The 25,860-nt window shown below is 44.6% G+C and overlaps 1 protein-coding gene across 2 annotated transcripts; it reads left to right on the forward strand.

The window, feature by feature from the left end:
• Nucleotides 1-579: 579 nt before the first annotated feature.
• On the forward strand, nt 580-25,859 carry sytl3 (synaptotagmin-like 3). Of its 2 annotated transcripts, XM_083643466.1 has the most exons (16): nt 580-607; nt 8,168-8,453; nt 10,141-10,362; nt 11,444-11,511; nt 12,108-12,159; nt 12,322-12,388; nt 12,476-12,548; nt 13,073-13,194; nt 14,373-14,468; nt 16,122-16,291; nt 16,900-17,002; nt 17,092-17,253; nt 18,296-18,404; nt 19,068-19,173; nt 19,733-19,935; nt 25,525-25,859. In XM_083643466.1, exons 2-16 carry the CDS (start codon nt 8,356-8,358, stop codon nt 25,614-25,616), a joined length of 1,743 nt encoding a protein of 580 aa, XP_083499592.1. In that variant the 5' UTR covers nt 580-607; nt 8,168-8,355; the 3' UTR covers nt 25,617-25,859. The 2 variants fall into 2 exon arrangements, with proteins under 2 accessions (XP_083499592.1, XP_083499593.1); XM_083643467.1 differs by lacking the exons at nt 19,068-19,173; nt 25,525-25,859 and having other exon boundaries at nt 19,733-19,853.
• Nucleotide 25,860: the final 1 nt, after the last annotated feature.

The following is a 25,860-nucleotide window of genomic DNA, read 5'->3' on the forward strand; positions in this document are numbered from 1 at the left end:
CTTACTGGTTCATTAACATGGTAACTAATGGTCAGTTCTTAAGTAACTACCATTAAGGATCTTTAAGGAACTACCATCAAGGGTCATTAAGGAACTACCCATTAACTACTCATGAACTAGCAAAAAAAATATATATATATATATATATATAAATATTTTTAAGGAAGTAATCATTACTTACTGGTTTGTTAACATGGTAACTAATGGTCAGTTACTAAGTAACTACCATTAAGGAACTACCTATTAACTATTCAGGAACTAATCATTAACTATTCATGAACTAATGGTTAGTTCCTGACTAGTTCCTCAGTAACTACCCATTTTTTGTGTTACAGTATTGTAAAGTGTTACCGAAAGTTTTTCAGGTGAGAGGAAATGTGAGTCTCACGCAGCAGCTTGCTCTCTCTCTCCTAAAGATAGCATCGGCTGTGATGGCAGGAAGGTAGTCTCACGTAGTCGGATCCACCGTCGACGTCAGCAAGCTCCCAGCATCTATGGCTGGTGCTGCGAGACTAGCAGGAAGGAAACCGCGTTCTGTATGTATAAAGATGTGCTACTTCCTCAGGCTGACCACTCTGGCAGCGAGCGCAGAGGGGCCACCCTGCAGGTAAGCTGCACATTGTACTCCTAAACACTCTAACCTAGTTCTCATGCCTGCTGTATTTGTGACATTTCAACAGCTCATTACTTGACATTCAACAGTTTAACTAACCTGATATTCAGAATGAATTGTCAACTCGTACACTCATTTGCATCTTCTAGAAAACAGCCAACAGCCAGGCTATAGTTTAACTGTTAAACTGTAGCCTGGCTGCAGACCTGGCAGATGTTTGACACATTATATATAGAGTATATGTGACAATGTGACAACATACATATACCTTTGGTGCAGGTGTGTGGAATGGAAAGCAAACAGAATGTTTGTTGAATCTCAACTAATAAGTTAAAATAACATCTACAGAGTACAGACAAGCCAAACAGTTGAATCATCATCAGGTTTGCTGTAAAATAGACTGGTTTGTCACATTATTTCATTCTCCAGTGTTGAAAACTGATGCTTCAGTTGAGAAACAAAGGGGTGTGTTGAGTCAGTCGATGTTTTGTAGGGAAAAGGGCAAGTGTTGCTATTCACAGTAAAATACTTGTGAATTCACTATATATAGGTGAGGTTTCATTTCCTATTGAGGGTTGTGACGTATTGCGTTGTTGTGTCGCACTCTAAACATACTGTAGCAGACTGTCATATCAAAGAGCAACTATTGATTCATCTGTAGACTTCAAGTGAGCCTGAACAATGCAAGTCTGGGCACATTGTGTTCACTGATGCTTGATTCCTTTTATGTGTAACGCACACTGGGGTTGTTACATGTGAATGTTATCTCTGCAGAGGCATGTGCAAGTATGGAGCTCTCACACAGCGCTGCAGTGCAGGAGGAGCGTCTCTCAGCTGACCAAATATAGTCCAACCACCGTCCTGACTCATGAGTGAAAACCATGTGACTCCAACTTACCGGAAGTGTTTCTCTTCTATTTTACAGTTGTAGTAGTTATTAGGTGGTAGTAGTAGTAGTTAGTTATTATTAGTAGGCTATATTAGAATCTAACAATTGTGAAGGAATTCTAACACCATCCCATGAAAACAATTTGAAACCCCTTTAAGAAAATAGCAATCTCGCACGCTACGTGCACTCGATTTATAGGGTGGAGACTGGAGGCGATGCACCATGGGCGCAACAAGTGGGATTTATGACATCACTGATGATGTCACGATTTGCGTCACAAATCACTGATGTCACAGTGTAGCGTGCGCTCGATTTGAATGGGATTTGAATCGTGGATGGATACTCTGGAGATGATACGCCAACATGTTGTGGGATTTATGATATCACTGATGACGTAGTCTCGCTTGCCAGACTATCTCCATTTCGCGCTGTACCGGTGACGGAGAGAGTCTGGCTGGTCTTACTCTCACTCTGGTCTAGCGGGGAAAAGGCTATGTTATCTTTACAACCATCCACCGAAAGTACCAAGCAGGCCTGCTTTATTGCGCCATCCAAAGCTTAGTCAAAACTTGCCATTTTCAGCGTGTAGCAACGCTAGCTATAGCATTGTTGTTTCACAGCGGTGGAGGCATTTGAGAGTGACTTTCTTTCACTCCTAATAGTCGGCACCAATCGTAGTGCTTAGACTGCTTCCAGGCAGTCAGATTACTGATGATGTCACGATTTGTGAATCACTGATGACTAATATCATACTGCCAGCTCATACCACATTAACCCCCGAGGCGCCAGCCCAACCATACACACACAACACAACACATGCACGCACGCGCGCAAGCACGCACACACACGTGCACGGACGCACACACACACACACTCACTTCAAAGACAACTGGGCCCGCGGCGAGCTGCTGTGTGGCTCCTCTGCAGTGTTTGTCAGTACTATCAGCAATATTATTACTCTAATATTTTACTTTCCCCCAGTAATGCGAGTAGCGTAAGGGATTACAATTTCCAACACATAAAAAGTATGCAGGTTGGCTTAGTGTTGACTCCTCCTGTAAGGTTCATTATTGCTCCAATAAAGTGGATTGAGTTCTAAAAGGAGCTGGCTAAACAGGTTATATGTCACTTTTATGAAAGGGGGGTAGTGACAGCAATATAGTAATATAACAAGTAACGTAACTAATTACTTTTGATACCAAGTAATAAATACTGTATATTATATTTATTTATAGCTATATATTTTTAAAGGAAAGAGTGACTCAGTACTCTTCCTGAGTAACAACACTGCTCCTCTGACACACTGCCATGAGCTGACATGAGCTATGTATAGTAGGGGCTGCTCGCTGTAACTAACACACACACACACGCACGCACATGCACCAGGCCCGGCGTTGGAGGGGGGCCTGACCGGGCCGGGCCCCCCCATTCCCTAAACTGGCCCCCCCCCCATTCATTTTTTTTTTTTTTTTGTGTGTGTGCTAAAAATGTTTTTCCGTTTTTCTGTTTTAAAGTTTAAAACGGAATCTGGCTGTCATTAGGCATTGATTAACTGAATGCTATTGCTAACTGTTACTTTGAACCTCCATTTGCAATGATTCTGGCTGGATATTAACTATTGTAAATTTGTCACAATGAATGCAATTTGTGCACACTGTGTAAATACATTTAATATTAATTGTTTAGGCCTAATTATTTGTAAAGTCACAACACATTAGAGATGTGTGTAGTTCTTCATAGATTTAGCCTCTTCATTTTGCTCTCAAATGCACCAGTTTGACGAATTTTACTTTAAAATGTACAAAATCTTGTACCCCGGACCCCCCTTGGGTAGCTTGGCCCCCCCAAGCCAGGGGCAGGCCCTCTCTGTAATTTGGTTCTGGAGCCGGGCCTGACATGCACACACATACGCATGCACGCACACGCGCACACACACACACACACAGACACACACACACACGCAGGTCTTCCAAGAAGCACGACTCTGCTCTCTGCGTGAAATGTGTCACGAGACCCTGCCTGGCTGGTGCGTTCTCACGGCAGTCAGCCTCAGCCTTCCCGCATCAGTCTCATGTGGTCAGACCCAACATCCTATCAGGTGTGGTGTTACTGGTGTGGTGGGAGGACCCCGAGCTTCCCACCCTCTCTTCTCGGATGTCAGCTCATAGGCGCTGCTGCTAAACCGTGGACCATTTGAATCATTCTGGCCTTCTGTGTAGAAGAGGCAGGTGTGAAATGAGTAGGCTATAATATTTGGGTTAACGTGGAAATCATCCCCGCCTGCCCACTGACTAATGATGAATAAGGGCTTTTCACACTACACTTAGCCGGGGTTAAGTCTTTTAGCCTGGGGCTAAGATAGCCCAGGGCTAAGAGTCTTAGCCCCGGGCTAAGAGCATGCAGTGTGAAAAGCCCTACTAAAAGCCTCCTGTCAGTCGGATGTAGAGTTCAGGCTCCAGCAACACTTCATCATAACGTGAAAATTGCATAGGAACATCCACACGTCCTCCATAGAGAGACGGTGCCTTGACATGTAAGTGGACCAAAACCTCTCATGGACAAAAACCTCTCATTCTGGTCTTTTCAAGTGGGTTTATTCCATATCGCCTCACTGAAACTCTCCCGTAGTATCTTGCTTTGTGATCTCGTTTCATCCAATTTGCCTTCTGCAGGCTGGACAATCTGTTTAGGGTTAGGTGCATGTGGGCAGAGGACAGACAGAGGACGGCGTGAGCCGTAGGGCCTAAATTACACCTTTGTTTCCAGTGGCCTCCTGGCATGACGCCTCTTATCTCCCGGCACAGATAACAGCCCGTCCTTGCCATTATCCAGAGCTGCGAGGAACCCCCCCCCACACACACACACACGCCAACAAGTGGTGGTGGGGGGGATGGGGGTTGTTCCAAATTGATAAAACATTTGAAAAACGCTCTTATAGAATGAGAATGCAAAAGTGCTGGCATGTGAGGGGCTGTGAATTGTGGGGAAAGAAAAAATATATACATATTGACATTGTAACTGGAGGCAAGTAGCCCTATATACTGTGTAGAACAAATCAAAAAATCTAATTAAGGCATAATGTGGGAGACTCATGGGTACCTACTACCTATACACACATTCCGATATCTTGGTGAGAGGTCAAGGGACCCCTTTGAAAATGGCCATGCCAAAAATGTAGGCCAAATTTGGAGCGTTCTTACCCCCCTTCCCAACAAGCTAGCATTACATGTTGCTACCAGGATGCTTCTACTAGTACAGCGGCCTATTGACATTTGAATACAATGCATCTAAAAGTAATGGAAAGGGACAGCGTCGCTATTTTCCTTCCCAAGTACATGCACCAAGTTAGCCTAGGCCTCCAGCTGCAACCTCAACGACTCCTGAAGCCAACTTCTGTACCAAGCTTTGAGCCATATAAGTGGTCGATCACTATGGATGTCATTCACTCCAAGGAGAGTGAAAGACTTGTCAGCCTTGTCTGTCATAGTTCCAAAAAAAAGCCACCTTTTCACTTGCTTTTGACCTATAATCTTTCTCTCATTAAAGTAGTTTTATCCTGCATTTGTAATGTGTCTTTGAGCATGGCCAAAAACAGTGATGCGCAATATAATAGACATTACTAAACATAAACATACAAAATTATTGTTCTATAATTCTACATTTCCATTCATTAGAGCGAGACCATGATGCCAGCCTTAAATGAGACATTAAATCTGGCTTCAAACGGGCAAAATTTCAAATGTAAAACGGAAAAAAAAAAAATCTAAGCGTCTGACTCCTGCAGAAGTGGCCCCAAAGCTATAAGTTAAATCCACCTATGCATGTCGGGATCTCATGTGTTGCCAGAGGTTGTGAAACAAGGGTTGAAATAACGAGATGGACCACAAACATGAGAAGCCATTCAGCAATGTAGCCTATTGCTAATAGCAAGTGAAATTTTAGCACTTTTCTCCTCCACTGAAATCAGTCTTCCTACAACAGGGAGTCATGGGTAAGCGAGTAATGCATGTCACAGGTTCAGAGGCAGGAACAAGTGTACCAGCTGCACAACATTTTGAATGAGCAAATAGAACTGCACACTTTGCTTTCAAGCTCAACAAGGTTTATTTCATGAAGACAGACCATGCAACAGAACAGATGGTAGCAGGAATGTTGAAGCTCAGGAAATCAGACATTTCCCCTGCATGGGGAAAAGCAAAGGTTAGTCAGAGCAGAAAACAAAATACCACCCAACCCAAGTAGGTTTGGAAATTACCTTCTTTACCCCTTAGTGAAGCGGGCTCGCGAGTTCTGGTCAAACCAAGCAGGCTTACGAAGCCTTCTGGCTACTGGTCCACTTTCCCCCTTAGACTGGTCCACTTTCCCCCTTAGCCCCTGGTCAGTGGGCTCACGAAGGTCTCTGCTAAATGTGAAACGCCTCATGGGTTCAAGAGCCTTAGCGTCATATTTTGTGTTTGACGAGGACTGTCTGGCATGCTGGTAGCTGCTGCTGGACTGCATGATGTAGCTGACTGGTTCTGAGGCCTCTTCAGCGTCAAAGGCTGACTCATACAGTGGAACATCAGCCTCGTCTTCTTCAGGATTGAGCGGAACTGCAACAGGCTCGACGTCTTCTTCAGAGTCCCACTGACGCCCATAAGGAAATGCTGCAGACTCTGGACTACTGTAAACATCTGGACTGTAAACATCTGGGATAAATGGAGGCATAGGTTTGAAGGTAAACATGCGAGAGCCAGCAGAACCACCGTGAGCTCCCAGGAGAGAGCCAGCAGAACCAGAAGGACCACCGAGAGCTCCCAGGAGAGAGCCAGCAGAACCAGGAGGACGACCGAGAGCTCCCAGGCCGAGTGGCGGGTTGCCCTGCTGCTGAACCAGCCAAACTGGAGGTTTAGCCTGCTTGGCCTGGCTGATGTCAGGGTAGTAACCTGAGGCATCATAAGGAAATGAGAAATGAGTGAGACCAAAAGTTACACATCAAATTTCAAAATAAAGCTTAAATTGAATTCCTCGTGCAACACTTTCTACATCAAAGTTTGAAATGAGTGACTGAAGAGTGAGAAAACCCACCTTTTTCAGGTGAACAAGCTCCACTGCCAAAAAGCAGACAACAAACCCAGGAAACTCTAAGATATAAAAGTCCAGGAGTTAAATTAGTTAAGCTGGCTGGATTGGGAGACTAACACTGTTCCAGTGAAATTAGTTACTAGGCCTTCTCAAACACAACAGCTTACCTTAAAGGGAATCCAAACTCCATGTCTATCCTGGAAGAACAACCAGCTCAGCTCATGTAGCTTGTTGGAAGCAGCTCCGTAAGTCACAGACAGAAGCTTTGTGTCCTAATTGGAACGCTGCTGTCTGCCCTTTGTGGTGCTCCAACTCCCCCGTCTCCTTCAACTAATTCAAGACACCTGTCTAATTACTCCCATTACACCTGGCTGCACACAATAGACAGTTTGGCTCCAAAATAAGAAATCCACATTTGGAAAAAGGTGATGCCTACCCGTCTCTTACTACATGTTACATGGAATGAAAGGGAAAGCACAATATGGGTTACACAGCGTAGGTGCCTTTTTTACTGCACTATATAGGGCAAAATGACCATAGGATATCAATGGGGTTGATAGGTTATTGATCAATACCAATAACTCTATGATTCCAATGAGATTTCTGCCTTTCCAAACTCATTTTAAGGGCCCTACTCCCAGTTTTGGAAACACATCTCTTCAAATGGAGTTGGTGTATTTAAACCAATCCCATTTGTTTCAAACCTCATCTATCTCATATTTTCAGTAATGCTTCCATGTGTGAAAGGTTTTCTTCATTTATAGTCTACTATTATTTATATGCCATTGTGCCAGTAGCAACGTTTGACACAACAGAAATATAACGAGAGAGGCTTTATTTTCTGCTGCCACAATGATCTCTCTCTCTCTCTCTCTCTCTCTCTCTCTCTCTCTCTCTCTCTCTCTCTCTCTCTCTCTGTTATCTTTCTTCCTCTCAAGATTCATTATCTCAGGAAACAGAGTGGACCTGTGTGTGTGTGTGTGTGTGTGTGTGTGTGTGTGTGTGTGTGTGTGTGTTTGTGTGTGTGAGAGAGAGAGAGAGAGAGAGAGAGAGAGACGTGTGGGTGGTACGTTTTTTCTTTGCTTGATTCTTTGTATTGCATTTCTTGTCGTTACTTTGCATTAGGTTTATTTTGGATGTATGTAGTTGAATGTTTGCTGTTGCCATTTACCGAGTGAGTCAGACATGGTACTGCCAGACATCAGGCTTCAGCCATGGGGGAGGAACCTGAAGACTTTATGTCCGGGGTGGGTGAGGTCGGCCATAATTTTCTGAGACGCTTTAGCATCCTGGCAGTGTGTAGGTCCTGAAGGGATGGCAGGCTGCACCTGACCACCTTTTCAGCACGGCGGATGATGCGCTGCAGTAAGTAAACGCGTAAATCAGATGATTGCCATTGTCTGATTATTCCCAGTTATCTGATTATTGTGTGCATGTAAACGCACTCACTTGAGAGTTGGGGGTGGGGGGGTGGTTTAGTCATACAAGCAGAAACAGTGACAGACTGCTCTATAACTGGCTGTGACCAGTGGCTGTGACGTGGACAGAGGCTCTGTGGAGAAGGGAGATCTGACACCTTCACTCTTTCACTTTCACTGCAGCTACAGAGAAAAGCGGACCACAAAGATCTCGTCTGAGTGCCGTGAAAGCATCCTGCATCCAGTAGACCACCGCCAGGGGGAGGGCGGAGGAGGGATCCAGAGGGGAGGAGACACGAACTGTGAGACGGTGAAACAGAGAGAAGAGGACCGGAGAGACAGAGCGAGAGATCAGAGACTGCTGTGTGGAGATGGATCTGAGTTTTCTTCAGGCTCTGGAGAGAGAGCGAGTGCTGGAGGTTCTGCAGAGGGACAAACTCGTGCGTACCATTGAAGACGAGAGAATAAAGTAAGTCATCTCCATTGACTTTCATAATACTTAGCTACATACTGATATTACTGATATTTGGAAATTCCTCCTCACCAATGTAGGCTACTGTAGTGGTAAATAAAAAGAAGGCTGAACTATGACAACATCAACAGAAATCATGATTCATATTTTCAGTTTTCACATCTTCACATGGCTTGCATTGGTTTGATACTATTTAATATGATCTGCATTGTGTCATCTACTTTACATTTTACATTGAAAAGATGTCATGGGTTTTATATGGCACATAATGGGAACATGACAAAGGATACTGTCCCTCCCCCCATATTTTATTTTCCAACGTTTTTCAGAATGCAAAGAACAAAAATGAACAGTCTCAAACACAGGAAAAGGAGAGAGAGAGAACAAGCATACATACAGTATTACATGACCTACCACATGGTGAGGACCTCACATGGTGACGTACTTAAGTGCTTGCAAGAGATATGGTACATAGGATTCAACACAAGGGGTCCATGAAAAACCAGCCAGGCGAGTCACCCGTCGTCCCTAGCCTCGTCAAGGTAGGCCAGAAACTGGTCCCAAATAGCAGAAAATCTCTTAAGTGAGTTAGTCCTCAGGAACCTGAGTCTCTCCATCCGTACCACTGAGGCCATGTCCATCAACCACAGATGAAAAGAGGGTGGGGAGAGGGCCTTCCATTCCTTCAGAATGAGTTTCTTGGCGACAATCTGAGACTGCATCAGAGACTCTTGTTGCACAGCCGTGGGGAGGAGCAGAGAGGATTCCAAGCAGCCAAGATGGCGAGTTCCGCCTCCGGCTGGAGGGTTATTTTGTAGGCCTAAATGGTGTGCCTTCTGAGACCCGACACCTATCGCATAGTGGTGAGACAGAAGGATAAATCTTGTCCAACCTATGCTTGGAATAATGAAGACTGTGAGCGACTTTAAATTGGATCAGCTGCTGTCTGCTGTTAATTGAGCATAGTTGGACGATAGACAAACTTCTGTCCCATATAATTTCAGATACAGTAGATCGACAAAGGATACTGTTACCAGGGTCCTATGTTCCCAAGTTCTACATATCCCAGGGTCCCAAGGAACCTAAGGTCATATATGCTAACATATGACCTATGCTCCCCAGCTCTATATAGCACATTATAAGAAAATATGTTCCCGAGCTCTGTCTATCAAAATAGGGTCAAATCTGACCCACAAAGGTTTTTAATAGTATGGCATTCAGGATCAAAACCAATCAAACCCAAACAAATGTTTGAGTCAAGTTTGAGCAAAAAAGATTATCCACAGAAGCACCCAGAATCACACAGATGTAACCACTTTTTTTTAGAGACCTTCAAAATAAAATAAAATGATAACCATTGCCTTTCTTGTGTTTATATAGGCTAGCTGTTTTGAAGCCTTGTTGAAAAGAAAAAGATAATATTTATGAAATATTTTAACTTGAATTGGGACCTGAGCACAATAGGAGGATTAATGTGTGGTAGGACCCTGGGAACATACTGTATACACTCCCCTTTTTTTGAAAACCAGTGTGTTGACTGCTGGTGGCAGCTGGTCAATACTCCCTTCAAGACAACAACGTGTTTGTGAAAGGTTGGAAAATCCGAATTGAAAGCTCCGTGTTCCGAGTTGTCTTGAATGCAGCATTAATATATCTGCATCCCTCCATCCTCCCTTTATCCCAGGAGGTTGAAGCAGGAGCTGCAGGAGCTGCGGAGGAAAGGTGCCAAGAGCTTTGGCCGGCAGTACGGCGAGCGGACGTGCGCGCGCTGCCAGAGGCCGCTGGGGAAGCTCTGGAACTCGGGCGCCGTTTGCCGAGGCTGCAGCCATCGCATCTGCAGCAAGTGCCGCGTGGACGCGGGAGCAGGCGGCGTCCAGTGGAAGTGCACTGTCTGCCACGCCTACAGGTAGAGACACGAGAGTCACACAGACTGACTGCTGTTACTAATTGTGCATTATTTTTATATTGGGAACTAGGAATATCCCAGTTGAGTGATGTCACACCTGAGTTGACTGCTTTAAACCAGCCAGGGTTAGCTTTAGCCAGGTTAGCCATTGTTAGCAATAACAGTTGATAAACAACGCATTTCACGATATTTTGTACATACAAACACTGCAACATGTCCACAGATAGAAGTTAGACAGTACTGTGTGTATGACTGATTTAATGAGACACAAATAAGACAGAAGTGCTAATAAACAGTATTTACTACAACTTGAACTACTGTTGAAGCGCGGAGCTGCCATCTTGGACTTTGAGGTCGGGGCTAGTGAAGCTCCTCTGAGATCGGCGTAGGAAATCCGAGCCTAGGTGACGTCACATCTTGACCACCTTTGAACCGTGCTTCCTAGTTCCCAGTACTTAGCAATATCAAACCTCAATCTAAAGCCAAAATAATCAAATGACAAAGATTCTACTCTAATAGCTGTCTCTTGGAGTTGTGTAGGAAAGTAAGTTCTATCAATGTTGTTGCAATTCCTAATGGTGGCCACTGGCCAGTAGAGCTCGATAAAGGTGAAATGCCCCTTTAAAATGTTAGACTTCGTCTAGATAGTTACTCAAGTGCTTTACTCATTAATCCTGACCTTACACCAAAATACTTTTCAAGCCATTTCACTGAGTTGGATGTGAGAGGTTGTCAGACTTTAGTCTTTTAAAAGTCTTTTCAGAGTCTTTTCAAAGTTTTTTTATTTTTTTATTTTAATTCACAAAGCTTGTATTAATCATGGACCGTTCAGAAACACTCCTTTTTACTCTATATGACAGATGTGACTATTGCTACTCTCATGTATAAAAGTAAAAGTATTTGTAAGATAAAACTCAAGTTGAAGAAAAAGTTTAGGTCAAAAGTCAAAGGAAAGTACTGTTAGGCTACTTAAAAAAAATTGACTCAGGTACAGTAACTAGAGTATATACAAACTGTAGATATTAGCTTTGGAACACAAAATCATGTGTCCTAGTTATTTTCCAGCTTCTCCTCTTCGCAGGGATGTCAAGATCCGCTCTGGAGAATGGTTTTTGGAGGAAAGAGAAAAGAAATTTCCAGTCACTCCAGGTTTGTGACACTGACTGCATGAATGGAAAATGTATATTTGTGTGCATTCACTGTTATCCATTATTCATATAGTGTACCCTAGAATACAGTATAGTTTAATGGCATTAATTTATATAGAATGTATGATTCCAGTCATGGTTTTCCAGTCATTTGCTTTGAAAGTATGTTGTGTTTTGTGTTGAATTATACAGTATTATTAACCATTATCATTGTCTTAACCCTCATGCATTTCTAAAAGTCAGCTCACACTATGATGCATATGTTGTTGTTGTTGTTGTTGTTGTTGTTGTTGTTGTTGTTGTTGTTGTTGTTGTTGTTGTTGTTCCTGTTGTTTTTCTAAGAGGAGTGGGAATATTTAAGTATGTGTTGTAGATGTGGGTCAAGAAGACTTTGGCTTTTCACCTTACTTGGGCATCAGATGTCTGGGGCAAGATACAGAAGGACAATATAAATGACTTTCAGAAAGTTTAGAGAATCACAGGAAAGTAATTGAAAGTAATTTTTGAATATTTTGTGTAACTGTCAAGACGCCTGTGATTATGTGATTTGTCACAATTGAGTAAACTTCATTAATAATATATATTTCTGCTTTACAGACAGGCATGAGACTGTTGGGGAGAAACTGTTAAAGTCCTACAATATGCTGAGGTATGATTCATCTTTTTTCATGTTGCCTTTTGGATGCTTGTGGCAGATTTAATCCATCAAATAAATACTTGAAGATAAGTGAAAACATTACATTAAGTTAAGATAAGTGAGAACATTACACGAGTAACATATCCCCCCCCCCCCCCTCCTTATATCTTTCAGTCATATTGCAGTTGTGCCGCCCACTCCTCCACCACATTTTGATGGATCAATGTTGAACAGATCATGGGTAAAGTAAACATCATCACTACATTTCCACCAGTATTACATTATCAATGTTTATCGAATGTCAATATTGTGATGTTTTGATTTGCAGGATTTAAGGAACTCCAAACCGTTTAATAAGTCTGTGGAGAATCTAGTGGTTTCCTTCACCAGTCACATTAAGAGTAAGTTTGGTTGATGTGTTATTGAAGATGTAATCACTTCGCTGCTTAAATAACGGGGAAATGCGTTGACAAAGTGCATCTTGGTACAAATTTGTTGCCTCAAAATCAGATGGCACACACACACACACACACACACACACACACACACACACACACACACACACACACACACACACACACACACACACACACACACACACACACACACACACACACACACACTTCCTCTGGATGTTATCAGGCCACATCTGCTATCTTACTTTTGACACGCTGAACTTGTGCGCAATAAAAACCCGCAAGGGAAATTTTCACCGAAGAACGATAAAAAAAATAAATGCTGTACGTGCTGTTTACGTGTACACCATCAGCAGTTGCATCACATCATGGGCGCGCGCTGTAGGAACCGTGAAACCCATTCAAAACCTTTGTATATTTTAAAAACTGTGTCTGAACATGAGGTTGTTCTTAGTTCCCTTTTTGGAGATTTGAAGCAGTAAGTGTTGACTGCTCTTTTGTAAATACAGAGATTTCCACATCTCAGAATGATGTGCGAGGAGACCAGGCGCTGCTGAGGGTCGACAACAACAGAAGTTTAGGCAGATACTCACACAAGAGTCTGTCTGACACAGACATCAACAGATCTAATGTAAGTGAATCAAGAGTCTGTCTGACACAGACATCAACAGATCTAATGTAAGTGAATCAAGAGTCTGTCTGACACAGACATCAACAGATCTAATGTAAGTGAATCTCACCACACAGCATGTCATACATCCCATTATGCTCTCAGAGCAGTAAGGCCTTCAGTGTCAGCACAAGTGAAGGAAAAGTCACTTCAATATGGTATGCAAAAAGAAAAGAAAGAGTCCCCCTCCAATAGCCAGGCCTTTAAAGGGGGCTTTGAGTAATCTATAACCTTTATTGCCGTCTACTGGTGACCAGTAGGAAATGCAACAACATTGACAAGTTTTTGTTTGTTTGTTTGTTGGGCCCAGTCCTGACTCCGGACTGCCCCCTTGAGCTAAGGTGGCCTGTAAATGACATGAACAATCAAGTAACATTTTCACAGTACAGACAAGTAAGCTAGCTGGAACAGAGGTCCAACATTTTTAGTTCTCCGGTGATATCACCATGCAAATTAATGTCATGCTTTAATAATACTGCTTTGCCATTGCCATGGCTTGAGAACAAAGCTTATTCTGAACTGAAATGACTCGCTCATACAGGGACGTAATTTTGATTTCAAAGGTGGGATGGGGGAGACGGGGGCACAATTAGTACAGCCCGAAATCCTCAAGGGCTTTAGTTTTTTATATACCCCTACCCAAGGTAGAACTAAACATGACTGTTTTTTCATAATTTTGATATGTCCCCATTCCATTCTATAATTTATAGAATAATAATATTTATTTATAATATGTATAGAATAACTCTAGCAAAGCCATGCATGCCCTGAATGCCCTAGGTCTTAGTTTGTGGTTATAAAGTTTCATGAGGCTGTGATTATCATAGAGGTCACAACAATAGGTAATTTTATGCAGTGACGTCAAGTTTCAAAAGATGTTCTCACTACAATGAACTGCATGGTTTTTGCAAAAAACTGCATGGGATTAGCATAAGGGCACATCTGTAAAGGGAGACTAGAGTATCAGAACTCATTCTCATTCAGATATGGTGAGGTGAGAGGTCAAGGGACCACTTTGAAAATAGTTTGGGGGGAGAAGTGAGTTGGAAAGCTGTCAAATCAGTCAAAACAACTTATTTCCCCTTTAAGCTGGAGTTGTAACCGGTTGTTCTAACCGGAGGCTGCTCTTTTCTCCTCAGCTCACCAAAGTCCCCAGTCTTCCCAACCTGTTCAGGAAAAGCAAGGACAGTGACCAGGAGGGCTCGTCCAGCTCTGAGTACTCCGGAGGACACAGAGTGAGTAGAAGAATCTGATAACGTGATGAACTGCACAAAAAAAAAAAAAATCCACGAGTGAGTGCAGAAGCAGCATCCTGTCCTGATGAAAGACCAGATAGTAGAGTGTAGAGTGGAGGATCAACGTTAAAAAACAAAGCAAAAAACAGCCTGACCCCGGCCCTAGGGTTGGGCCAGGCCCCGGGCCCCCTCGGACTCGGACCAGGATGCAGGGCTCTATCCCATGGACACTATCCTACCAAACCCCCCATTATATGTCACGAACATGTCTATGTTCAACTGAATGACCAGAGGAGCAAATGGAAAGCCCAAAAGAACGGCCTCCCCCAAGGTAGCGTACTGGCCCCCCTCCTGTTCAACATATATACTAACGACCAGCCATTACCCCCAGAATGCCAGCGTTTCATCTACGCAGATGACCTCTGCATCACCACCCAACAAGTAGACTTCTAGAAAATTGAGTCTGTCCTTGAAAGTGCCCTCCAAGATATGTCAAGCTATTACAATAACAACCACCTGAAACCCAACCCATCAAAAACCCAACTCTGCAGCTTCCACCTGAGGAACCGAGATGCGAAGAAAGAACTGAGCGTCACCTGGGACGGCCATAAACTGTCCAACCACATACATCCCATGTATCTTGGAGTTACACTTGACAGGACACTCTCCTTCAAGAAACACCTGGAGAACACCAAAGCCAAGGTCAACACCCGTAACAACATCCTACGCAAACTAGTGAACTCCAAGTGGGGCGCGGATCCACCAACAATCCGTGCAACTGCCATGGCCCTGTGCTTCTCTACAGCAGAGTATGCCTGCTCAAGCTGGAGCCGATCACGTCATACCAAACTGGTCGACACAGCCTTGAATGACACCTGCCGCATCATCACGGGCTGTGTCAAGACAACACCTGTCCCGTGCCTGTATGCGCTAGCCGGCATCTCTCCTCCGCACATCAGACGACTGGGTATCGCTCAAGATGAACGGAGAACACAGGAGACAGACACCAGACATCCCTTACATGGCCATGTAGCACCCCCATGGAGGCTCCGATCCAGAGCCAGCTTTGCGAAGACAGTTCTGCCCCTCCAGACAACCAAAGAAGCAGCAAGGGCCAACATCTGGGAAGATGAATGGCACAGCTACAACACACGAGCTCTCGAATGGTTGGAGAGAGGAATTACACCAACAGAAAGCCTCGCTAGTGGCCACGATCTAGGCTGGACAACCTGGAAGTCCCTTAATAGACTGCGTGTAGAACAGGGGAGGTGCAAAGCACTGATGAAAGCCTGGAACTATACAACAGAAGACACGTGTAGATGTGGATCTGTGCAGACAATGTCCCACCTACTGGAATGTGCTGATGCCCCCCAGTGCAGTCCAGAAGACCTGGCAGAACCTTCCCCATCAGCTGTGGCCTGTGCCCGATATTGGCAGAACGACATCTGAGATTGCTACGGACTCGAAGAAGAAGAAGAAGATGTCACGTTAAAGGACCTTTACTTTACACTTTATCATTTTCAATTTGAGATTGTTTCCTGTTTTGCTCCATCTCTGCTGTTGACGTGCATACTTGCACTAAGTCAAATTGCTCGTTTGTAATGAATTACTCATTATGGCTGTTAAAATGAGTCTTGAACCTTGTTGGTGCAGGGCAGCTGCAGCAGCGTGGGCACAGACTGCAGCCTGTCTGAGAGCAGCCGTGTGAGCGGGGAGCTGGAGCTGGGCCTGGCCTACGACACCAGCACCTCCTGTCTGCAGATCACGGTCAGCGCATGCAGAAACCTCAGCTACGGAGATGCCAAGAGGAGGAAGTGTCACCCGTGAGCACCACACACCGCATTGTATTATCCTATTCAGGGTTCCCACACCTTCTGAAACATCAAATTCTTGATGACATTCCAGGCCCAATTCTCACGGCATAGTTTTACTGTTACAACACTGAGAATCTTAGAACTAGCAGCTTTACAGAATAGAAGCTCAGACAACAATTAAAAAGAGAGAGTGGCTTGAATGTGTGAGCACCTCTGTCCAGAGAAAACCAGTCACCATTGACTTCAGTTGTTACTGTACTGAAGTCAGTGGGGACTGGTTTTCTCTCGAGTTGTGCTGGCAACCTCCCTGTGTGTTATATGTACAAACGTCACCTCTGTTTCAACTGGCATGAAGGGGAGTAGGCCTAGATGATGACCACATTTCAGTTTTGGGTGAACTGCTAAGTACAAAGAAAATCTATTCTTGCACAAAATATATAATGCACTTTCAATGAACCGTATCTATTCAGGTCTATTTTGAAAACATTTCAAGGCCTTGATTCCCACACCTCAAATTCACAAACTTTCAAGGACCTGTGGGAAGCCTGCTCATTATAGAACCTTCTCTACAGTATCAAAACCTCAGCGTGGTGGCACATGTTATCTCCATTTTGTAGGTACGTCAAGATGTACCTGCTGCCCGAGAAGACCCAAAGCGGCAAGCTGAAGACTACGGTGAAGAGGAACACCACCGACCCGCTTTACGACGAAGTCTTAAAAGTAAGGAGAAACATTTTGCAAAGGCTCGACCTTAAATGTGCGTTGCATCACTAAGGACACGTTTAATTTGATTCTCTTGGTTTTGACAGTATCACGTAGAGCTCTCCCTGCTGTACGGGAGGACGCTGCAGGCCTCCGTGTGGCATGCAGGCACCCTGAAAAGAAAGGTGTTCCTGGGGGAGGTTCTCATCCCGCTGGATGGCTGGAGGTTCGAGGAAAGGGCGTTCAACTGGTACCCGCTGGGTCCCAAGGTACAATGGAGGGCACGGGAATGTTTAGCATAGGTATGAGCACGTACGTACTGTATACCATTATGTGTATCTGTATTTGGAGGGGGTGTGGTTTAAATCAAAAGTGGACAGGGTTTAGATTGAAAGTGGGTGTGGCTTAAGTTTGTTGTTGGCAGTTCAGCATTCAAGATGCCACCAAAATGTTCAAAGTATGGCTAAAGACAACAACAACAACAACAACAACAACAACAACAAACATTATTGAAGTACTGAATGAAGTACTCTTTGTATCGGTATCACTTTAAGGGTACTGGTATTGGTACTGGTATCATTTTTAAATGATACCCAGGCCTAATCACGAGTACAGATATTAACACATTATACTCAGATTCAAGTCAAGTCAAGTTTATTTGTATAGCCCGGCCTAATTCACAAGCATGTCTCAGAGGACTTCACAGACAATATGTCTAGCTAAATCTAGCTGACACAACAGTAACAATTACAGTAGTACCGTAATAATAACAACAAGATTGAACAATCATAATAGAGAGAGACAGAGAGAAAGGGAGAAAAGGGGGATGGAATGTGGGGGAGGAGAGAACAGGGAAGGGAGGAGATGGGGAGGGAACTAGGGAATGTGGGGGAGGGGAGAGCAGGGAAGGGGAGGAGGTGGGGAAGGGGGAAAGAGGAGAGAGCAGGAAAAGGGAGGAGGGGGAGCAAGGGAGGGAGAGCGGGGGGATGTGGGGGAGGAGAGAGCAGAGCAAGGGAGGAGGTGGGGAGGGGACAGGGAAAATGGGGGAGGAGAGAGCAGGGAATGGGGAGGAGGTGGAAAGGGGGAAGGGGAAGAGGAGAGAGAGCAGAGCATATACTGTGGAATATACTCAGATGATACTCATACTCGTAAAAAGTAAATTATCTTTACTGGATACTCATTTCATCCTAGTATTCGGCTCAACCCTAGTTAGCAGTCTTTTGGGAAAGCGTTTGGAGCGCTGTAGTCTGAAGGAATGTTTTGTTTGGAAGTTGGTTGTTTCAGTTTTTCTGTCGTGTTTCTGTCTGTCAGCGCCCTGAGAGTCCAGAAGGGGGAGCAGTGGAGCAGGAGAGAGGAGAGATGCTGGTCAGGATCAAGCTCAGCTCAAAATGTGAGGCATCCTCCATCTCTCAAAGCCATGGTGAGTTACTGCTTTCTGGACATGATAACAGTACTGATTTATCACTGTTGTCCAGTGAAAACCTTGCATCTCCAAAATGTCAACTTTTTAGAAACTTTTACAAACTAGATATTGTGACACACTAATAAGAAATCCACAGCTCATAATACATTCAAAGTCTTATAAACAAAAGAAGATAAAAGATAAAAAAGATAAAAGAAGATTCCCAGAGATAATTAGCTTGATATCAAACTGAATTGTCAAGTCGATGCCACTATGATGTCATGTGCCTATGTGTTACAACACATAATGCAAATTCATTATGTGTTGTAACCACATCATAATGCACATTCATGATGCATTATATTCTATTATGACATTTTCTGATGCAGTTATGTGCTTCTTAATGTGTTATAACCAACAATTGAAAAAGTGTTACAATGACAATAACCCAACACTTCTAAAAACAGTTACGAAGCTTTTACAGACATTGAGATAACAATAAAAGCCAACATAATAAATGATAAAAACCACTATTCAGGGAGAGGAGGCTGGCCAGCGAGACTACTATTCAGTGACCGATTCCTTTTTGTGCAGCACTAGGGGTCAGCATTCAGCACTAGGGGTCAGGAGAGCTTCTCTTTTGGACATAGCTGTGACATCACGTTGTCTTGCTCCCTGCAGGGGTTAACACTGGGCCACAGGGCAATGATCGACTAACTGTCCTTATCAAAAGTGCCAAACACCTTCCCTTTAAAGCAAACACGAGTCAGAACACCTACGTCAAAGGGTAAATATACATCATTGTGACCGTGTGTGCGTTGTGTTCTAGTGTGTGTTTATGAATGCATTCAATGAGTGTGAGTCATGCATGAATTATTAAATCACAAATCAATATTTTGTTTTATGTTTGCTTTAGTTTAGTTATGTCCTGACCACTGCATTAACGGTATAAAAAGTGATTCAATGGAACTCAATATGGGTCCGGAAAAATAATGTTTTACTATTTAGCAAAATGGTATGAATACACATAATAAGAACAACAATAGAGAGACATTTGAAAAACATATTCTCATTTTACTCTTTGGCGTATAACATCTGGAGAACAGATACGTCCACTTGAGTGGACAGATGTATTTTCAGTCACACAAATAGTTGTATCTAGATTTTAATGTTTTTGTGGTGGTTGGGACATGGCACTACAACTTGGTTAAAAAAACTACAACTTGGAACCTGGTTCAAAATGACTTCCAAATGTCTGTCCACCATGACATCATCCATGAAAGCGTCACCTATAATGTGTGTAAGGGTGAGTTTCCACAGCTTGTGTGTGTGTGTGTGTATTGCAGGTGTCTGACTCTGCGGGGGGGCAGAGAGCTGGTCCAGATGACGCCCGTGCTGAGGGTGACCCCGGGCGATGTGTCCCATCAGCTTTTGTTTGACAGTCTGTGGGCCTCTGAGCTCCAGGACTGCTCTCTCACCCTGGACCTGTGGGGCCAAACGCCCCCCAGCCCCTCAGACAGGCTCCTTGGTGCAGCTCGCATGGACCTGGGTAGGGAGCGCTCACTTCCTTTTCCACATCTTAAAGCTGGAGTGCGTAACTTTGACATCAAAATGAACATCCGTTACATTCAAGCCATTGGCAAAGAGTTCTCACAATGCTGATTAAGCCTATCACCACCACTTAACTCTCCGCATTTCACAGCATAGCCTAGTTTTCAGTGTCTGTGGCGCCTTTCCCGCGCCGGCCTGGAGCATGTGAATCAGAGGCTTCCGCCAAGCTGGCTAATTTCCAGTTTGCCTTGAAGCCTTCTGCTAACTAAATAATTCAGTCATGCGGCTCTTCTAAACCTTCTGAATGTTCGGACCGAATGTATCAATTTCTGAAGTGAAACGAGCACGGATTTCCCGAGTTGGGAAGTCGTTCTTCCTCCTTGTTCATGATCTTTTAAATCATAATTTGGAAACAACATGGATGCTAAAAGAAGATATGTTGTATTTGAAGCTGTGTCTAGTATTTGCGTGACAACAAAGAGCAAAGGAAACAGCCGAGAACTCATTTTCCAGACACATGAATGCAGCACATGTACTCCCACTGCCAGAAGCGCCAGAAGGGGGAGACAAAGGTTCTGCAGTACAAAGTTATGCACTCCAGCTATAATAGATTTGGTTTTAGGCAATATAATAGATTTGGTTTTAAGCAATTTAGTGGAATAGAATTGCTTTCAAAGCACCCCTCAAATTCAATATCGCTGTCAAAAGTAAGACAGCCGTTTCCACATCCATGCAAATGAAGTTAGTGCAGGAGATGGAAGTCGTGTTTCTGGCAGTGAGATTTGGAGAGAATGTGTATATATATACTGTATATATATATATATATATAAATATATATATAGCCGAACGCAGACCTCCACCAAGGCCCATGTTCAATGGGTTCTTCCTTGGCCCATGCTACACCTTTCCGTTAAGATTCATGAAAATCGGCCACACTTTGTAAGAGTTTGGGTTAAGAGATGTGTTCCAGCCGGGATTCGAACTTGTCACCTTCACATCCATAGTCCCCCATGTCATACTTAGTGAAATGTCATGTTTAGACACATTTCTCAAATTAAGAGGCTCAAAAGTGTGACCTAGAACTTCTGATGGGCAGCACAGTCAATAGTAACTCTCAATTCACTTCATTTGAACCCAAATTTCTCTCTTTTTCTCCTTCCCGCTTCTTCCCCCCTCCATCCAGCCTATTGTTCCCCAGCTTTAGCGTTGTGGTGTGACTGCTAGAACAGGGTAAATTGTTATTTATTTGCCACTAGAAAAAGGTTTTTGTTAAGTGTCTAAAAGCCCTTCGCCTCAGTCAAACCAGCCACACCTGAAGAGTTAACAGGCTGTGATTAGACCTCAGATCCGTTTGCCCTTTGTCTGCTGAGAAACGGATTTGGTGTTTTCGTTCCTGAGATTGAGACAAGATTTATTAGATGACCTTTCTTTAGTTAAATTGTTGTCCTGCTTTGCTGTTTTTATTTAAACCGTTATCATCATTTGCCATTCAATCATTTGCACATCAACTACACCCTTGAATCATCTCCATCTGGTCCTCAGACTTTGATGGGTGATAAACTTGATGAGAGATAAATCTCTAAGGATGGATGCAGTCTGATTATTTAAACAATCTTTCAGCAACAGTTGTACCAAATGTTTGTGGCTTTGTGTTGTTATTGTTGTGGAGGAATCTTACAAATTGGACCTTGATGGTATTGATATTTACCATATCGTCGCCTTGCTAAACTAATGGCCTAAGTCATATTTTCAAGTTTTTCAGGAGACACAAAAAACTGAACCAAATAGAGAGTATATGATATTCCTTAATCATTTCACACAAAAAGGTTATGACAATATATGACTATTAACATACAAATAACGCTGTATGTCAAATCATGTTGCATAAGTGGATTAAATGACTTAGGCCAATTTATGAACATGCCGTTGCATCTTAGGCAATTTTAAACCTGACTTAGGCAAAACAATGCACATCTTTTATTCCCACTTCTGTGACCACAAACAGTTTAAAACGCTAGTGGAGCACATAGATAGAGACTCAGGAGACAGAGGGCAGTTTGACTTTCATTTAATAAAGCAAACTCATCTTTACTGCGTCACTCTTAACAAATTGTAATTTAAACTTAAACTTAAATCCTTCATAAATCAAACAATGTCAGTTAAATCAAACACTGAGGAGGCATGTGCCTCACTTCTTCCTCCAGCTCTTCTTTGCTGGGTCACTCTTAACAAATTGTAATTTAAACTTAAATCCTTCTTAAATCAAACAAATGTCAATTAAATCAAACACTGAGGAGGCATGTGCCTCTCCTCACTTCTTCCTCCAGCTCTTTGCTGGGTTTTAACTAACCCTTTAACATTTCAAACAATTTCACTGCTCACAAGTAATTTTTTGCAAGTCCATGTCAAGTCTCAAGTCTTTGAGGGGAAAGTCCAAGTCAAGTCTTTGAGGGGCAAGTCCAAGTCAAGTCTCAAGTCCCTATGGATGAGCATTCGATCCAGCTGCATGTACATGGTCCTTCGAGCCCAGATGGGCCTCAGCAAGTGGGAATGGACCAGAGGAACCAGCAGCCAGTAGGGGGAAGAAGGGCACCTCCATACCTTCAGTTGTGGGGATATCATCCACCATCGCACCCCCCTCCCCCACAACGATACCATCCCCATGTAGTTGGGCCTACACCTGAGCGGCAGCATGGTCAACCTGCACGAGACACCATGGACTATTTGAGACACCTCTTGAGGAGGCTTGATGCGGTAGAGGGATGCTTGTACTCAAGGAAAGCGCTCCCTGTGCCTCACCCAGCCCAGGCGCTCCCTGTGCCTCACCCAGTCCAGGCGCTCCCTGTGCCTCACCCAGCTCAGGCGCTCCCTGTGCCTCACCCAGTCCAGGCGCTCCCTGTGCCTCACCCAGTCCAGGCGCTCCCTGTGCCTCACCCAGTCCAGGCGCTCCCTGTGCCTCACCCAGTCCAGGCGCTCCCTGTGCCTCACCCAGTCCCGGTGCCCCCCGCACCGCCAGTTCCGATGCCCCCCGCACCGCCAGTCCCAGTGCCCCCGCACCGCCAGTCCTGGTGCCCTCCGCACCACCAGTCCCGGTGCTCCCCGCATTGCCAGTCCCGGTGCCCCCGGCACCGCCAGTCCTGGTGCCCCCCGCACTGCCAGTCCTGGTGCCCTCCTCATCGCCAGTCCTGGTGCTCCCCGCATCGCCAGTCCAGGTGCCCCCCGCACCGCCAGTCCCAGTGCCCCCCGCACTGCCAGTTCCAGTGCCCCCCGCACCGCCAGTCCCGGTGGCCCCCCTGGCTCCAGTCCCAGTGCCCCCCGCACCACCAGTCCCAGTGCCCCCCGCACTGCCAGTCCTGGTGCCTCCTGCACCACCAGTCCCAGTGACCCCCACACTGCCAGTTCCGGTGCCCCCTGCACTGCCAGTTCCGGTGCCCCCCGCACCGCCAGTCCCGGTGGCCCCCCTGGCTCCAGTCCTAGTGCCCCCCGCACTGCCAGTCCCAGTGCCCCTCGCACTGCCAGTCCCGGTGCCCCCCGCACCGTCAGTCCCGGTGGCCCCCCCAGCTACAGTCCCGGTGCCCCCTGCACCCCCTGCTCTGGTGGCCCCCGCACCTCCATCTGCTCCCTTGGCGCCCATCCCTCAGCGCCAATCTTCCGTGGCTCCCATCCCTCGGCGCCACCCTCCAGAACAGTCCAGCCGGAGTCGACAATATCCGGGCCGGCCCCCTGAGTATACCTGCCGGCGTCACCAGCATCCAGGTCGGCCTCCGGAAAGGTCCTGTCTGTGGCGTCAGTGTCTGGGACATCATCCGGGGTTGCTCAACCTGTCTGCTCTGTCTCCTGGATGCCCTCCGGACCAGATGGCCCCTTCAGCCCTGCCTCCGGCCGTCTTGGCTCTTTTTCCACCGGCCATGCAGCTTGCCCCATTTCACCCTGCTATGGGGCGGCCATGACAGCCGAACGGTTTGCCTCATTTACTCTCCTTACCTTCAATTCCTCTGCCTCTAGTCACTATTCTTAGTATACATATTCACTAGTGAATATGGGGGCGGCTGTACAAAAGTGACTCTCGGACTCCAATTCCCATAACCCATCACTCCCTCACCTCCAGCCATTTTCCCTCCCTTAAGCACACCTGCACCTAATTCTGGACTGATCACCACACACCTGCACTTAAGAGGCTCTAAGAGCCTTCACACTCAGTGTGTGCTCCAGACAGCAGTGGAGGAGGCTGCTTTCATTCTTCCCTATTGATTGCCATGTACAGATGCATTATTTGAAGCCTAAATCATCTGCTTGTACATCTGCATCTGCTTGTACATCTGCATCTGCCTGTACATCTGCCTGTACATCATCATCAAGGGATCTGCTTTAAATAAACACCCTTGGCATATGTTCCTCTGGTCCTCTTCATTCTAATCGGTGTCCCACTTGCTGAGGCTACACCCGTAACCAACCAACCAACCAACCCACTAGCAGTTTGTACATACAGAGAGCTTAATTTATGTTGAAGTATTTATTTTTCCTTGATGCAGATGCCATTTTAAAAGCTTGTAAAATGGCCTAAGTCACATTGTCTTGTGACTTAGGCAAAAATAAAATGGCCTAAGTCACAGTTAGATTGATTTAGTCACACTATTGATTTAGGCCATTCGAATATTGAGGTAAAAACAGCATTTTCTTTTCAATTAGGATGTTGGCCGTTTTACCAGAGGTGGGGAGCATCCTGAAGAGCTGACTTAGGCAAAAATATCATTTTCGTAAAAAAGTGACTTAGGCCATTAGTTTAGCAAGGCGACGATATGCGAAAATCCCTAATACTGGTATGCAAACACAGAAAAGTGGCCATGGATTCTTTATTAGCCTACATAAAACAATGTATTAATTAAGGTCCAAATGATTGCAGTAGCTTTGAATTTAGAAACTGAGATAGATCCAGTCTTATTGAGATTGCCCACACTGCAGCTCACCCGCTGTGCAGGCTCACATTATGCAGCTCGGCTGCTGCGTGACATCACTGATGATGTCATGGTCATTGTGACATCATTAGAGACATCACAATTGCTCGAGTGACCATCACTGATCGAGTGCTCGAGTGACATCATTACTGACAAAAATCATCACAAATCTCACAATGTGGGACCAAAAACGTGACCAAAAATATAGTCTTTATTCATCTTAAAAGATGTGGAAGCGATGACGTTTCTATTCGCTTTGCACAGAAAACACTTTTTACTTTTATACTAGAGTACATTTCGGAGCCTGTACTTTTTTACTTTTACTTGAGTAATTAAGTTGAATCAGTACTTCTTTTTTTACCAGTCTTTTTTTTTTACACAATTAACTGTACTTCTACTTAATAAGTAAAGAAAGTGTGTACTTTTCCCATCTCGTCTTATTTCAGAGTGAGGTACCCAGGGCACACAGCGTTTCCTTCTGTACAATAAAGCCTTTCTTGTGTCTGTCTTTAAGCAGCGTGTGAACGACGTGCTCAGTGTCCGGTTTCACAGCGTTATGAAAAAAAAAATGTTCTTGAGGAAGGAGCGGTGATGTCACTGACCTGGTATTCTGTTAACCCCCTCTTCCCCAGGGTTGCCATGGCAACCGGTGTTGCAGATGCCCAACAAGTGGCATGACATCAGCCTGCCCCTTCTCGCCAGCGTCAACAGCGGGAGAACATGACGGCACCCGAGTCCAGAACAGACTCAGCACTTTAACAGGCTCAACTGATGTCACTATGTTACGTTGTAATAGCTGTCTGCCAATTCATGATTTATAGTTTGGATACATACGTACGTACATATAATTTATATGAATAAGTTATGTTTTAAAGAAATATGTTTTTAATTTATTTACACACCAATTTGTATCCATTTCTGATGTGTTAAATGCTTGCTTCTCCCATTGGTCAAATACAGAGTAAATA

Source organism: Poromitra crassiceps (genome assembly GCF_964638095.1).
Source record: "Poromitra crassiceps genome assembly, chromosome: 9".
Classification (NCBI taxonomy): Eukaryota; Metazoa; Chordata; class Actinopteri; order Beryciformes; family Melamphaidae; genus Poromitra; species Poromitra crassiceps.

Excerpts from the sequence above, each read along its gene's own strand:
- sytl3 (XM_083643466.1), top strand. The coding sequence starts at position 8,356 with ATGGATCTGAGTTTTCTTCAGGCTCTGGAGAGAGAGCGAGTGCTGGAG. Across the intron at positions 12,389-12,475 it reads CAATGTTGAACAGATCATGG|GATTTAAGGAACTCCAAACC; the intron begins GTAAAGTAAACA and ends TTTGATTTGCAG. Across the intron at positions 16,292-16,899 it reads AAGAGGAGGAAGTGTCACCC|GTACGTCAAGATGTACCTGC; the intron begins GTGAGCACCACA and ends TCCATTTTGTAG.